The 17,600-nt window shown below is 41.2% G+C and overlaps 1 protein-coding gene across 1 annotated transcript in view; it reads right to left on the bottom strand.

The window, feature by feature from the left end:
• The window catches only part of tmem63c (transmembrane protein 63C), a 39,090-nt gene that overhangs the window by 19,354 nt on the left and 2,136 nt on the right, over window positions 1-17,600 (bottom strand). The window contains exons 2-4 of the mRNA XM_033988333.2: window positions 9,099-9,327; window positions 1,612-1,691; window positions 883-970 (exon numbers count right to left, since the gene is read on the bottom strand). Coding sequence (XP_033844224.1) covers window positions 883-970; window positions 1,612-1,691; window positions 9,099-9,311 — 381 coding nt within the window. The 5' untranslated portion in view covers window positions 9,312-9,327. The remainder of the gene's footprint in view (window positions 1-882; window positions 971-1,611; window positions 1,692-9,098; window positions 9,328-17,600) is intronic.

Genomic DNA, 17,600 nt, shown 5'->3' on the forward strand with positions numbered 1-17,600 from the left:
TAGACTAAACTGTTGTTCTATCATTTTTACCAAACTGCACATCACAATCCTAAAAACATAAATGGCAGACACCCCGCTCACGCATTGGTATCGATACGTGGATAACAGTTGGACTAAAATCAACAACCAAAAACTGGTTCACCCAAAGGACAAAACCACGAGCCATAAACAAAATAATGTAGTCTACTCCATTCAGTGCAGTGAAGAGTGCAGTGAGCGGTACATTGGAGAAACTAAGCAGCTACTCCATAAGAGGATGTACCAACACCGGTGCGAAAGCTCCTCTGGACCCCAGTCCACTGTACATCTCCATCTCAAAGCCACTAACCACTCCTTTGAAGATAGCGAGATACTGATCTTAGCCAGTGAAAAGAAATGGTTTGAGAGGGGAATTAAAGAAGTTATTTTTGTTAGGAAAGACAATCCTTCCTTAAACAGGAATGGGGGCCTGAAACATTATGTCTCTCCCATCTATAACCCCTTCCTCAGACCCAAAACAAAGAGAACAATAGTAGGGTTGTTAAAGGTTGAATAGGGTAGTTTTAGCTATATACCTATATTTATATATATACCTATATATACCTAAGCTCCCAGGCCTCTGGTAGAGGTCCTGAGCGAGGAAAAAGAAGGAATGAGATCATCTGCGGAGGGTGAGATTTTTTTTTCTTTTTACACAGACACACAGATCTGCATGTGTATGTGTGTGTGTGTGTGTGTGTGTGTGTGTAGTAGATTATAACAAATTTTCTTTCATTCTGGTTCACCTCCACTTGTTTTGAGTAAGTACATTCGTAACTCAAGATTGCCCCTAGTGGATGCCTACATCAAGAGTAGTATTGTCTTGTATAACTTGAAAAATAAAATAGAAAAACAGCTACTGACCATGTCCTTGCTTTCAGAGTCTGATGGGCTACAGTCTGAGGGGGACTTCTCCTTTTCACTTTGTTCCCCATAGAACAGTGATGTTAGACTGAAAAGACACAAATATTATGCCAAATATGAGGATACAATGAAGTTAGTGTATGTAAGCAAAACTAGTGAATTTCTTTCTTGTCTTGTTTTTACCTGGTATTTTTGTATTAACTTGGTGCACTAGGGAACATTTTCATGGATGGTCCATCATCTGCTCGTCTCCATGGAGATGTTATTGCATTGCATATATAGCATTATCTATTTCTGCATTTATTCTTGCATTTATTCTTGGACCTTTGTTTTGCCTACTGTGGAATATACCACATGCAATAACCTTCAAGGAAACAAGCAGGTGGTGGACCCCCCAACCATTTGCATATAAGGATATTACAATGCACCAGTATGGCAAAAATGTATGTATGGATTATAGTTAATACAGACATTTAAAGGGAAAAAAACCTCTCCATCTCAGTTACACACCACAGACCAGCCAGTACTAGTTATCACTTCAAAAATGTATTGTCCCTTATGAAGCAGGCCTACTGACGGTGTCATACCATTTTCCATCAGCAGAGTGCGCTGACGCCCCTACACTGCTCCCAGGCTCTATTCCATCTCCATTTGTTGTGTTTACATGTGTGCCAGAGCAGATCGTGCAGCAGATTTCTCCAATAGTAAAACATCCGGAGAGGGCTTTACCTGTCATTCTCCATCAGCAGAGCCAGGCGGCCATAGTCCCATGCAGCCTTCCTCAGACACGAAAAAATGAGCAACAAAAACTGCAAAAACAACACAACAGTGAAAAGATCAACATTGAAAACAGCTTAAGGACTCTTATTGTGACTTTTTTAGAGATAATAGACACATATGGGCGACCAGTCAACGTTAAGACTAATATATGGTTGTCCTGGAAACAGGCAGAGGGGAAGTGCACGTGCTGGGAGCACACTAATAACAACAACCCCATGGCGCGATCAATACTGTCGGACAAATGTGCCTACTGCTCAAGCACAGCGGAGAGGAGAGGGAGCTAAAAACAGAATGGAAATTGAATTATATGCAGAATTGAATCTAAAGGCTCGTGAAGTGGCAGTGATGTGTCAACAATTCTGTTAAGCTACAGGCAGTGTCCAGTGTATGCCTACTACAGAGGGGAAGATGGGCATTATGGGCATTATGGGCATTAAAGAGACGGCAATCCATTCATGTTCCGCTGCTTATTCCATCCTGTTAGGAAACAGAGGGAGCATGAGCCATTCTCAATGACATGGATATACTGGCACAAAACATAATATCTAGATTAGTTCAAATGACTTGAATAGGCTCTGTGCACAACAGCGCCTGGCTGCCTCACTACTTCCTGTCCATTTCTGTCTCTGAGGTTTTTGCTGAGTCCTGCAAAAATTAATAAATATTTTAAGATAAGTCAGTATACAGCAATTTGAGGGAGCAAGTGACCGGCAACATGTTAAAGACTAAACATATGAAGTGAAAACTTCAGTGGAGGACATTTCTCTGTTTAGAGCCAGGTGTTTGTGTCTCAATGCTAATGTTAAATTTCGAGCATAAAAAATATTAAAATAACACCACAAACTGAACTAATCTACATATAAAAACAATTAATTAATTTTAATAGGCTGTTTATTTTATATTTTATGCTTTTAATAAAAGTTAGCATTAGCTTTGAGAGACATTGAGCTAGCTGGTTTTGGAAATGGCACTTAATTCATAATTCCAGGGCATTGATCATTTTTACTTGATGTTATTTGTGCCAATACCTTCCTTGCCAACAGGCTAAGAAAACAGCTCTTACCCTTTGGCAGACTTCTTATTTCAAGCAAAATGATTTTAATTAATTTACGGTAAGTCATTTGAACCAGTGTTAGCTGTTCATTTATCATGTGTTTTATGCACCTCTTTCCTGGTATAAACTAATCAAGTTTCAGCAGACAGTACATGTACAGTATGTAGAGTAGCTAGAGTAGCTACTGTTTTCTTTTTATTATGTTTTCTGTGGAGACTAAGGCATGGCCATAATGTATCAAACCTGTCAAAAACTACAATTTGCTGCACAAATCTGGGGCATTAACAAGAAATTTCCAGTAAATGAGATATCCCAAATAGAATTTTGTATTATGATTATTATTGGGATTACTGACTATATGCAGAAAAGGTCCTGTTTGCATAACTTTGTCATCCATGGCAACAAAGCAACATTTGGTTTAAAATAACTAAACTGCATCTACTGTCTCCTGGTGATCTGTGGCTCCACTTTGAACATTTATATGCACTACACAGCCTATAAAGTAGATATGTCTTTTGACACATTGATAACAAGGCAGTTTCTCCAATGAAAATTATTACTATTACCATGTTGATCTGGATGAAATATGGTTCATTTACATTCAGTGAACACAGACCTAAACTTGTACCCCTTATTGAGACACAGAGCTACTTGTCTCCCCCCTCTCTCTCTCTCTCTCTGCGCTCCTCCACAGCCTGACCTTGTGCCTCCCTCTCTGTCTCATGTGGTGTATATTTTTCATGTTGACGCGTGGGCCCTGTTCACTCTGCTCTGATGAGTTATTCTGTACCAGGATGGATCTGCTGCAGAGGCGTTCTCTCGTCACCAGGGGGAGGCGTGCGTGCTTTGACTCATGCCCATCATTAAGAGACAATGTTGTGTTGTCTTGGTAACAGAGTGCTGATCAAATTAAACAATTAAATGGCAGCAGATGTGACAAGGGGATGACGGTGTAATCAAGTCATTATTGTGGAAATATGTCAACTTCCTTGTAAACCTCGTGTGCATTATTGTATTATAAAAATGAGCGTTAATCAAGAATAATTTGTTTAGGTTTGAATAGTGTTAAACATATACATGGTATTGTTTTGAAGAGGTTCAATTTCTTAAAAACAGAAAAAGAGATGATTCTAATTTGAAATTTCAAAGAGGAAATAAACTCAGATTTTGTTACCATGGAAACTGATCTACGCCTACAGCCTTTTTCTCTATTCCCAGGATTATTGAGGGTCCTATGTGGCTACCAATGGGCCTTCTCAAAAATTTACAATGCAGTTTCTAGAGTGCTCCTCCACACACTGACTACTCTTTGCTAGCAGTTATTGTTTGTAGCATAGTTGAAGTGCTACACTCCTCAGACAAAAGGTAGGACTAGTGTCTTTGCACTATTTTTTGGTATTTAATGTAGAGATGTCCTGATCTAGTTTTTTGGCTCCTGATAACGATTTTTAAATATTTGCAATTCCTGATACGAATCTCACCCTTCAGTTCAATAAAATTATTACCAGACATAAAAAGGATTGCTTAAAAATAGCCAAATAATTTGTTATAAAATTGTAGAATAATGTCTTAAACTCCACCATAGTAGCTTCAGAACAATAATTGAGACATGACGGACAGCCTCTGTTTCTAAAGGCAGTGTTTTTCTGGCTGTTCAAAGCACATGGCTACTTAACATGTGTAAACAAGTTAGCAGTCTGCTCTGCTAACAGAGGTAAAACAAATGATATCACTGACATTAGTGATGTTTTTAGTTGTTTTAGGGTCTCCTCAGTCTGTGTTCTGCTCTGGACGTTAGCTGCAGCATGTGCAGATGATTCTATTCGCTGTATCGGCCAATCTATTTACTAAATCTAATCCAAGCCCATAACTACATCAGAGGCCAATACCTACACCAGTATTGGATCAGGACATTTCTATTTTATGCATGTAAAATGTTGGACTGTTTTCCAAAAACATATAGGCCTAATAGGCCTATTTTAAGATGTACTACATCAAATAATACTGTTTACTATAAAAAGCATAATAGAACCATTAAAAACATATTAGCTTGGTGATAACACTCTACATAGCTTTTGTGATTTACATTCTTTTTCACTATTTCACCATGTTACTCATTTTGCTATGGTAGTGATTTTACCTTAAAACCTCACGTTTTCCCCTCACCTCTGTGCTCTGTGTGAAAAGAGAACCTTCCTAACACTGCTGTTGGGGCTGTGAGACTCCATTACCATCACAAGTGTATCTGACACAGCATCTGCTCTGTTCATTGCATGGCCTGTCTCCTGAGCCTCAAACACATGTACTCATACACTCAGCACATGAACTCATACACTCTGCACATGAACTCATACACTTGGCTCTAAGGCTGCACTAACATTTTGCTCAAACCACAAATGAAGAAATGAAAAGTGTCCAAAAGTATATACACCATGTTCCAAATTATTATGCAAATTGTGTTTAAATGTCCGGAGATCCGGTCGTCGAGGTCCCCGCCTTCGACCGCCGCCCGGATCTCTCCGCACCCGCCCCTCATGGCTCCTCCCGCAGGTGGTGGGTCCACGGGAGGACGGCCCCACGTCGTTTCTTCGGGCTGGGCCCGACCGGGCCCCGTGGGGAAAGGCCCGGCCACCAGGCGCTCGCTGCCGAGCACCCACCCCAGGCCTGGCTCCAGGGTGGGGCCCCGGTAACGCCAGTCCGGGCGACGTAACTGGCCTCGTTGTTTCTCTATTCATGATGGGCTTCTGAACCGCTCTTAGTCAGACCCGTCTCCGAGGACCTGTTTGCCATGGGTGACCCTACCAGGGGCATGAAGCCCCCGACAACATAGCTCCCAGGATCATTCGGGTGCTCAAACCCCTCCACCACGTTAAGGTGGCGGTTCGGGGAGGGGCTAGCTCTGGGGACATGGACACTGGACCAGCTCTATACTCTCCATCGGGTCCTCGAGGGCTCATGGGAGTATGCCCAACCAGTCCACATGTGTTTTGTGGATCTGGAGAAGGCATTCGACCGTGTCCCTCGTGGTGTCCTTTGGGGGGTGCTCTGGGAGTATGGGGTCCGGAGCTCTTTGCTAAGAGCTGTCCGGTCCCTGTATGACCGGAGCAGGAGCTGTGTATTGCCGGCAGTAAGTCAGACCTGTTCCCAGTGCATGTTGGACTCCGCCAGGGCTGCCCTTTGTCACCGGTTCTGTTCATTATATTTATGGACAGAATTTCTAGGCGCAGCCAGGGGCCGGAGGGGGTCTGGTTTGGGAACCACAGGATTTCATCTCTGCTGTTTGCAGATGATGTTGTCCTGATGGCTTCTTCGAGCCAGGACCTGCAGCAGGCACTGGAGCGGTTTGCAGCCGAGTGTGAAGCGGCTGGGATGAGAATCAGCTCCTCCAAATCCGAGGCCATGGTTCTCGACCGGAAAAAGGTGGTTTGCTCTCTCCGGGTGGGTGGTGAGTCTCTGCCCCAAGTGGAGGAGTTCAAGTATCTCGGGGTCTTGTTCACGAGTGAGGGAAGGATGGAGCGGGAGATTGACAGGCGGATCGGTGCAGCGTCTGCAGTGATGCGGTCGCTGTATCGGTCCGTTGTGGTAAAGAAGGAGCTGAGCCGGAAGGCGAAGCTCTCGATTTACCGGTCAATCTACGTTCCTACCCTCACCTATGGTCATGAGCTTTGGGTAATGACCGAAAGGACAAGATCGCGGATACAAGCGGCTGAAATGGGCTTCCTCCACAGAGTGGCCGGGCGCACCCTTAGGGATAGGGTGAGGAGCTCGGTCACACGGGAGGAGCTCGGAGTAGAGCCGCTGCTCCTACACGTTGAGAGGAACCAGCTGAGGTGGCTCGGGCATCTGCTCAGGATGCCTCCTGGACGCCTCCCTAGGGAGGTGTTCTGGGCATGTCCCACCGGGAGGAGGCCCCGGGGAAGACCCAGGACACGCTGGAGGGACTATGTCTCTCGGCTGGCCTGGGAACGCCTTGGGGTCCCACCGGAGGAGCTGGAGGACGTGTCCGGGGTGAGGGAAGTCTGGGAGTCCCTGCTTAGACTGCTGCCCCCGCGACCCGGCCCCGGATGAGCGGAAGAAAATGGATGGATGGATGGATGTTTAAATGTCACATTTTTTTTGTTTTCCAGTGAAACTCATGAATGGTATTGTGTCTTAGGGCTCTTTGGGTCAGTGAAATCAATCTCAGACACCTGTGCCAATTAGTTTGCCAGGTAAGTCCAATTAAAGGAAAAAAGACATTCCACATTAGGCAGACCACCATTTTCAAGCAATACGGGAAAGAAAAAGGATCTCTCTAGTGCCAAAAAGCGTGAAATAATTGAATACCTTAAACAAGGTATGAAAACTGTAGATATTTCACGAAAACTTAAGTGTGATCTTTTGTACTATTAAGGGATTTGCAGCGGATTCAGAGAACACACTGATTCGTGCAGATAAATGCACAATGAGGAAGGCTTCTGCCATACAAATATATCAGATTAAGAGAGCAGCTGCTAAAATGCCATTACAAAGCAGCAGACAGGTATTTGAAGTCCCACAAGCATCAAGGTGAAGGATCCTCCAGAGGCATGCAGTTATGCATAAACCATCTTTTCGGCTATCTCTAACCAATGCTCACAAGCAGAAACGGTTCCAGTGGGCGCAGAAATGCATGAAGACTAATTTTCAAACAGTCTTGTTCACTGATCAGTACTATGCAACCCTGGATGGTCCAGATGAATGGAGTGGTGGATGGTTGGTTGACGGCCACCATGTCCCAACAAGGCTGCGACTTCAGCAAGGGGGTGGCAAGATTCATGTTTTGGGCCATAATCATGGGGAGAGAGGTGATCAGCCCCTTTAGTGACCCTGAAAGTGTGAAAACGACCTCTGTAAAGCATAAAGAAGAGAAACTCATGGTGTGGCCCCAATCCTCCCCTGACCTCAACCCTATTGAGAACCTTTGGAGCATCCTCAAGTGAAAGATCTATGAGGGCTGGAGGCACTTCACATCCAAACAGCAGCTCTGAGAGACTATTCTGACATCCTGCAAGAAATTCAAGCAGAAACTCTCCACAAACTCACAAGTTCAATGGATGCAAGAATTGTGAAGCTCCTCTCAAATAAGGGGTCCTGTTAAGATGTTTTGAGTGAAATAGCTTTTGATTTCATTAATAGGCTAATGCTTCTAACTGAAAAATAAACAAATGACCATTTTCAGTTCTTTACAACAACAATATGGTTTGAAACTCTGTGGTGTATAATACTTTGGAACAGTGCATTTTACATTTTATTTTTTTCAAAAATCATATCATTGGGAGGTTTGTTCAGTAACATTTGAACTATACTCTAAAGGTTGATGATTTTAATTTACATTGACAATTTGGCACGAAAAATATAATTTGCATAATCATTCGGAACGCAGTGTAATCTCCTAATTTGTATGTTAAAAGGTTTTCATGGTTTTCTAATTATTACATGGTTTGGTGTACCTGTGGTAAACATTTACCCTAGTTTCACATCAGTCAGTTTGTGGAAGTGGTGAGTGTGCCAAATATTCTATCCAATATACAGGGACAATTTTCGTACAAGGAAGGCATTTTTCTGGCAGTTTAAACCTAATTTATTTTTATTAGTCTAATTATAACTATTGTGCAGTTCAATTTAGGCCATAGACCGTTTATATAAATGGACATAGCTAATGTGTTAGCCACTATGTTCCAAATAGGAAGTGATTATTGGCGCACTTCCGGCTCCAATTCACTTTACATCGGAAAACTGTCACCCCTCTCTCTCTTGCTGAAGTGAGTCATTCTGACCTTAAAATGTTTATATTGACCCACTCTACATAGTCTTGGTATTTTTTCACTATCATATCTTGATTTATACATAAATCAAGATATGAACATTAATAACAGACAAATCAAGCATTTTCTTTCCCCGAGGCTAAACAGGCGGTGTGAGCGAGAAGGGACATTACTTTCAACTGTCTCACTCCGGATTGGCTCTTTGGTTGTTTTGATAGTTATGGTTGGAATTTCAAATATGGAATTTGGCTCCAAATTCCATATTAGTATATTATGTAGTTATAGGAGCATAACTGCTAGCCTCAGTGAGATTCATTTGACTGGTGCCGAACACTTAGTCCACTTCTTTATACAGTCTATGGTTTAGGCGCTTGTTAACTTTATGGTTGTTGTGTAAAAGTTATAGAATTACCTCTACATATGTGACATGATCTGCTGCCCAGCAAGTAAAATTAAAACCAAAATTCAAAAACTAGAAAAAAAATAGGCACATGTAACATTTTGAATATAAAGATGCTAACTAGGATTTTAGTTAAATTAGTGGTGTAACACATTCACTGTCACATTCACTTTAATTTAAGCAGGTGCCCTCTTACCATCCACAGGACAATGTTGATGGCCAGGACGGTGGGCACCCCTCCAAAGGGCAGCCCCTGGAGCACGCTGCTGTGGGCGTGTGCCTGAAAACATCTCTCCACTGTACTGTTCTCCTCTCCAGCTGAGCGCCGCAGGAAGTTCAGCCCATCCAGCTGCACTGGCCTCCCACCCGCAGGGGGAGCTCTCGTCACAAAGAACACAGGGTCGGCCATCAGAGCGCCAACATACCTGAACAAATACAAGGAACAAATACAAATGAAACGTATATTGTATTGTATATTGCATAGGTGGCAAATGGGGCTAGCATTTGGCTTATAGCATGTGGCTTTCACAAATGCATTGCAAAATAAAAATTCTTCCCAACCAGCAAACTATTTTTATATATAAACAGAAATTTGTGTCTTCTTTTGTATCTCTTTTTTAATCATTTGATATTCACTACTTAAATACCTAAACTTTACCCACAACCACATTGTAAATAAAGTTGCTAAACTGGGCAGTACCTGGAGGACTAAAGAAAAGGGTGAGAGAGGAGGAGGGGCAGGGTCTGGACATATGAGGAACAGTGTGATTGGACTAAAAGATATCCCCATCTCAAACTCCGCCCCTGCAGCCAGGTGTTTGTAATCAGAAACACATGGCTGTAATCAGGGCAGTACTGCACAATGGCACGTAGTATTTAAAACTGCAGTGGCCACTGGAGGCAGCACACACTCACTTTTTGACTGTTTCATAACAAAGTGGCAAATTTACCCTAGTTTGCACAAAATTGCCAAAAATGACTAGGAACAATAAACATACACCACCATACACATAGTTTAGTAGCCAAAAAAGTTGAACTGCTGGTTGAAGAATGGGTCAAGTTCAGAGGGCAAATTTCATCCAGGGCAAATCAAGTATGTCTACGCACGTACATATGAATACTTACTGTTATGATGTGATATTATGGGTATTCTCATTGTAATGTAGAAATTTCAATTAAGAATAAAATTAGAAATGTGAGCAACACCAGTAGAAATAAACCACTTTGCATTGCATAATTATTACTGCATTATTCAACTTGAGAATGATTAAAACATGACCTGCTCTTCTAACACAGATGTGGGTGAATCGAATGAATGGTGTGTATAAGCGCTGCTTTGATAAGATCAGCCTGCTGTCCACCCGCTCCATTAGACCTCATTGATCTGTGCCTGCCTGACAAATGCCACTGACGATGGGACATGAAAGCCACAAACATACTGTGTCACACTAACATCACCAGTGCTTTGAAAAAACGTTCTCCACAATGGAGGGTGTTAAATGACCAATTCAACCACTTAGGGCTTGTATAGAGAGAATAACAGTGTCATTGAAGGGCATGAGTAGTTATACTTAAAACTAAGGCTCCAGTGGTTTTGAAACTGGGCAGTGTGTGCACCTCTGCTGGAGTGGTACTCATGGACGGTTATAGTACAACTTGTCTTAGTTAAAGGTGTACTATGTAACATTTCTCGTGGATGGTCTGGGTTGAATGATTTTGAAAAAAATCTAATTGCTATTTTTCTGACAAGCATTGAGATTAAATTTGCGATTTATGTTTTAATAATAGGATTCTGTTCACATTTTAAACAGGTTCAGAGGAATTGAGAAAAAGACTGAAATATGAACTGAAAAATTAATACAAAGATCACATTTCAGAACATGTTTGTACAGATCTAAACAACACAGTTAGCAGTTTTTATGCAGAATAAGGAGATTTTGTTGGTTGTAGAGGAAATTATGGTTCTTCAAAATATGCATAATTTGCGATTTGCTAATTATGTCCATTCAAATTCTAATTTTGATTTGATTAATCTTGCAGCCCCAGACTGTCACCTGCTTTTGTCCATACAGATGATGTGGGCTCACCCCCCCACAGATCGGACCTGATAGGGCCACCTGCTTGTCTATATGATGATACATATGAATAATAAGGGACACAAGCAGGAGGTGGACCTTCAACCAGAAAAGTTACATAGTACACCTTTACGTCCTTAGTGACTACAGTTACTGCTTACAGCTACTACAACTACTAAATCTGATCATTTGTTTTGCCTTGTGAAGAGAGCAGTAGACTGGAATTAAACATCACAGAAAGATGATCTCCAGCATCTGGCCCTTAACACCACACGCCCGATCGATACAGCCCCACCCTCGCTCCTGTGCACATAGACACAAAAGTGGGGAAAATAATACACAATACTCCTTTTGTGCTCAGTGCAAAACAGATTTAAAACCATGTGAAGTATCAAGAGAGAGAGCGATTTAATGGCTTGTGGTTGATGTTTCCTATTTGTGGCACAACTGTCATGATCAGAGGGATTGTGAAGAGAAGAGAGAAAGAGGGAGAAAGGAAGAGAGAGAAAGAGAAGAGAGAGAGGGAGAGGGGGAGAGAGAGAGGGAGATAGGGAGAGAGGGGGGGAGAGAGGGAGACAGGGAGGGAGACAGAGAGAGAGAGAAAGAAAGAGTGGAAGAGAGGGAGACAGGGAGAGAGAGAACAAAACAGAGCGAAAGAGAGAGACAGAGAGAGAGGGGGAGAGAAAGAGAGGGAGACAGAGAGAGAGACAGAGAGAGAGAGCGAGGGGGGGAGAGAACGAGAAAGAGAGGTAGAGAGGGGGGGAGGGAGACAGACAGAGAGAGAGGAGAGAGAGGGAGAGAAAGAGAGAGAGGGGGAGGGGAGAGAGAGAGAGAGAGAAAGAGAGGGAGAGAGACAGAGAGAGGGAGAGAGACAGACAGAGAGAGAGACACACAGAGAGACAGAGAGATGGAGATGTGTAAAAATAACACAGCACTTTAGCAGATCTGCTCTTTCCTGTTGTAAATCTGTTCATCTTTGGGTCAATATTCAGATAGCATCGTGGCTGTCTCCCCACTGCACATGGGCCATTCACAGTCTGCCAGTCTCCCCTTCAGCTGTGCCACAACGCAAGGTGGAAACAGACAGAGTAGATCCGTAAACAGATAATGCATGAGCACTCTGAATCTAAGAATCATTGACCCATCATACTTTTAATTACAAAACTTGAAAAATATGTCCATGTAATCCCCTGAGCCCCATCTGCCAGTTTAGAGAGTTTATTGTATTGTGATTTAGTTCTTTGATTTCCACAGCTCTATGCTCAAATACTCATACATTTGCCCAGCCACTCTTTCTTTCGTTCAGCTCGTCAGGCTCAGAGTGAGTGACAGGTGGATTTAACCAATCACAGTGAACTGCATCAAATAAAGTTGTTTTAGTTAAAATAAAAATGGCACTATCATAATGGAAATATATGGCATATCTACATGGAAGTCTGGGAGTCCCTGCTTAGACTGCTGCCCCCGCGACCCGGCCCCGGATAAGCGGAAGAAAATGGATGGATGGATGGATCTACATGGTTTTCTTCCTTTTAGGTCGATATATGGCAAAAACGTCGATAACACAAAATCAGCTAATGGATTAATCAATTATAGAAGCTATATTGAAAAAGTAAAAGTTCCCCATTTCATACAAATTACAGTTTTTGAAAGTGAAATAAATAAAAAAAAAACATCCTTAAGTTCTTTGATAGGTGTATTTTGGCCTTGGTGTAGTCTTTTTCATTTTTAATTTGACACATGTTTGACTACTAAATTTAAGCATGAACATTTTAATATAACTGAAATGATTGTGCCAGAAATATTTAGTATTGCATTTTTTTGTCCTATTGTGCCTCCTTATTTCCTTTTTCAGTCCTCTGCACAACATCTCACCCATGTACCCGTCAATACACCCATTTATCTCTATGGATTTTGTCAGGCTAGATTTCATAACTTTAACCTCAGCATCCCACTTCCAGTGTACACACTACTACATGCAACCCTTCCAGGACTGCCATTATGAGTGTTTATGTGGATCAGTGAGAGAAATTATATTCAAAACCCATTTCAAATTATTATCTACATTAAAAAGAGACATTTCCTGTTTGATCACTTAGTATCTGGGACAACATACCAGTGCCGTAGTTGTATAATTTTGTACATAACAGAGCAAGAAGCGGAGAATTAACACAACATTTGGGCCCACGTCACAGCAGCCATGACTCAGCACTTTGTATACAACTAAAGTAATCTCCTAAACGACATAACAGAATATAATCCTCCTCTGTAAATATGCCTATCGTCTGTATCATGTCGTGAAGACGTGCGGATGCTAAGCTGTGCGGAGCAGAGACGACAAGCGCTGTTACCTACTCAGCTAATCTGCCCCATTGCATCAGAATGAAACAACTATAACAGCGACAGCGGGGCAGACAAACGATCAAGACAATGAGAAGACCAATAAGGAGTTTTGATTCAATCAGTCCTTGGTGTGTGTCATCACTCATGTAATTATACACTGGACTGGAAAACCCGTGCTGCTGCTGGGTCATAGTACTGTGCATGGAGGTATTTAAAAAGCAAACAAAACAAGGAAATGGTTGGAATTATAGATATGTAGAGGTGATGAGATCAGAGAAGGTTGTAACAGGAAGGACGTCTGGCATAAAAACCTTACTAGACCATACACGCCTAGGAGTCAGAAGAGTGCTGTGTTGACTTCACTTAACAACAGGGAAATCATTAATTCACTTTTGTGCATTTAAAGCAGACTATTATGCAAAATAGACCTTTCAGAGTTTTTAACCATGTTATAGTTGTTTCCCTTCATTTACTCACCTGAAATTGTTTTTGGAGTGATTTATGTATGTTTGAGGAATCTTTAATCGCTTATTAACTGGTTTCACCACCACCGGAACACGCCCACTGCTCTGTACTTACTTTGTTCTCCAATTTAACTTTCTTAATTGGTGATATGCATACGCCAGCTCGAATTGGCCACCACAGTTTTCTAACACAGAAGTCAGCGGATTTGTTTCTTTTATTAAGTCATTTTAGATGAATATTAAAGTGCAAATTGTAACATAATGATCCACGGGTGTCATAGATTACAACTATATAGCAGACACAAGCACAATATCTGACTGTAAAAGTGATATTAATGTGAAATAAAGAGCAACAAAAATACATGGACAATAAATTGAATTGAAATTTGAAACTTCATTTTGCTTCATTAATAATAATTAAAAAAAAATCTTTCACTTATATTTTTAACCTCAATAACCCCAATAATAAAATAAAATACTAATTAATTGTGACATCCCTAAGCTTATAAAAAATATCACACATTTTAGCAGATTAATAAATTGTAAAAGTCTCAGGTATAAACTATAATTTAAAAACACATTTGTTTAGACTTGCACTCATTACTCATCAATAAGTACCAAGTCCAAATGAGGCAAGCAGTATTTTTAGCATTAGTATCTATTTGCATATTTTGACAGTAATCACATCTTAAAGATCGAGAATAACAGTTTGCAATCCATTTTACCCACAGAATTGGTTTTCCATCATTCTGTATGGAAGCCTTGCCAACATAAAGCATTTTGCTCATCAGACATCCCATGGGACACGCACACACATACGGACAGCCATGTTTGCACGCCGAAGCCATCCATAAATAACCACTATTTCCCACCGACTCCTGCTCCCATGAACCTCATTCACCTGTCACTCAGCGCTAGATAAAACGCTAGAATCCTCCGAGGCTACTCTCAATTACCATAAATACAAATATAACCACTCCTCTCCCCGATGACAACAACCACAAGCTGCTGGTCTCGTGCACTTTTTACCCCGGCGCCTCTCTTTGTGCCGGGGTAGCGCTCCCGTCTGCTGCACCTACAAGCGGAGGGAAGGGGATTTGACATTTCGCCCGTCATCAGTCAATCTCAAAGGTCTTGCGGAGCTGCGGGGATACTGGGAAAGTGATTGTAAATAGAGAAAGATGAGGAGATGCACATAACTGACGCTCGGGGTTTTCATAATAAACTATTCAGCGGTGAGAGGCAGAGGATATGACACACACACAATGAGGGGTTCAAATTGAAATCATTAACTTGTTTTGGTTGGCCTGATTGCTCCATTGCTCCACAATAAAGACACTGCACTGTGACTTGCAATTAGCTTCTGACGCATTATTATTTTCCTCACATACTGACAAGGACGTGTGTACAGCAGGGCATGTTATTTGAATATTGTGTAGCCTTGAAAATGATTGTTACCATGCAAGAAAGCAGATCAGTTTGTGCTGCTCCTATTTAAGAGTGTAAGTTTGATTCTGGTCAGGAAAAATATGACGATTATGATCAACACTGATATTAACAAAACATACATTTAAAAGTCATATTGGTTTTGTGAGGATATGGGGATAAAACTCAAATCATGATGTCATTCCTCTGATGATCTGTTATTTTGGTTAAATTTACATATCGTGAATGTTACTCTATGCCCTGAGTAGTGTTGTAACTTAATTTCAATACTAAAAAAAACCTGAAACGGACATTAATACCCAAATGATCATTTTAAAAGCTCTTTTTAGACAATATTGTCATTTTCAGCAGGTGACTGTGGCCATCTTTTCAAAGCAGTTTAAAGTTTAAACAGGGGGTATTTAGCTTTTTGGAGCTTTCTACCATCTTATAACATTGTTCCCTCATTAAAAACATGCCAGAGGAGGTTTTAGTATATTTGAGTAATTTATTGATTTAGTAATTTATCTCACTGGGGCCATAAGATGTCCAGTGCTCCCCATGCTCTCACACGACAATTCTCCATAAATATACAAAAGAAAAATACAGTACAGCTTTACAAACCTGATGTGATGTGCAGTAGTTCCATTAATACCGACTGTAATGTGATAGCAATAGATGTTTTTGGAAAATGTATACGTTTTAAAACAATAAAAGGTAACATGTTGATCTAAATATGTTATGTGTTGGCCATTAATAACCCGTAGAAGTAAAATCCCTGCTCTTTAAACATGAAAAGTGATAAAATCTAAATTGTGATCTGGCTCCAAAAAAACCTGGCGTGTTGCCCACTCATAATGTGATGAAAGGTCAGCCTTGGTGGAAGGCTTTTGTTTTGTCAGTTTTGTTTTGGAACTGGTTTACATGAATTCAGTCTGCACCAATCCAATGTATTTGAGCAGGAAAAAAGCACGAAGCAAATTAACCATATGAGACACTGCACTTGTGTTTTGCTCTTATATGTGTTGTCTAATGTCTTGTTGTTGGCGTGTCTGCATAGCTCTCTTAGTTCAATGTTGTTGGGTTTGTAAATGCACTTCCCCATCAAACTAGTCAAGATAAAAATGGTACACAAGTCCAATCCACTCACATGCAGCTAGTTGAAGTCTATCTAGATTCAGTAGACATGAACCTACCTCCTAAAGAGAGACTAGCCACCACTACGCCACACCTCCTCCCCCTGGTCCGCACATGCTCAGTTGGACCTTAGGGATGTGTGCCTCTCTGTGCTGTCTGAGGCACAGACCAGTCCTCATTAAGGCCCATCTGGCATGAATGGCAGACATAGAACTGATGTGCTGGTATCACCATGAGCAGAGTACACTCAGCATCTTTATAAGCTTTCAACATTTACCAGCCAAACTTACCAATGAATTTTTTATATTGTATAAAGTTGATGTAATCCCTCATTAATGGTAATGAGCCATGGTTTGGAAATAAAGATGTCTACTGTCATGACATGCAACACTGATAATAAAATAAATGGAATTGAATTTAACTTAATTGAATAATGTCTCAGTATTATTTGCTTTATCAGATTTAAACAGCAGTAACAACATTCAGCACAATGAATATATTTGGGTAGGTATATTAGGTATAAACGTGGTGTGTGCGTCGGAGGAGCTGATGGCACAGATTGGTCAGTCTGCCCCAGGACAGCTGTGACTACAACAGTAACTTACCAGCACCGAGTATGGAGTGAATGAGTAAGGCACTTATTAAGGTCAAGAGCTTTGGATGTCTTGAAAGGCACTATCAAATCCAATGCATTATTATTATTATTATTATTTATTATTAATTATAAAAGTAAAGCTGGTGTTCTGTTAGCATGCTAGTTGTTGTTAGCATTAGAAAAGTGCTTAGAAACTCCTTGCACTAATAATCAGGATGCTGAGTAAGAATGTATTAGGGAAGAGAGGAATAATGCTGCAAATAATTTAAACTGATCTAGTTCTGTTTTTCACTAAAAAGAAACAGGTAAAGTGCCGTTAAAGTTCTGTCAAGACTATTTACCACCCATTTGTGTAAGTGAAGAGGCAGAATAGACCCCCGGGGAAAAGCCAGGGACTTCACAACAGGCATCTTAAACAGCCGCAGCCTCTTTTCTTCGACTCCTGAAACTTCTGAAAGAACAAAGAGCGCCTGTGGTACTAACAACTACGTCACACTCCAGGTGGAATGCAAATGATAACGCACCCAAACCTGAGCTAACACGCAGCTAATTCACTTTTGTAATTCTGTATGTGTCCAATGGTTCTGTCAAACAGCTACTTCCCCAAGTATTTATCACACTACTACCATGATACACAGGAAGCAAGCAATCTGTTAAAG

This window comes from Periophthalmus magnuspinnatus, chromosome 22 (assembly GCF_009829125.3).
Source record: "Periophthalmus magnuspinnatus isolate fPerMag1 chromosome 22, fPerMag1.2.pri, whole genome shotgun sequence".
Taxonomy (NCBI): domain Eukaryota; kingdom Metazoa; phylum Chordata; class Actinopteri; order Gobiiformes; family Gobiidae; genus Periophthalmus; species Periophthalmus magnuspinnatus.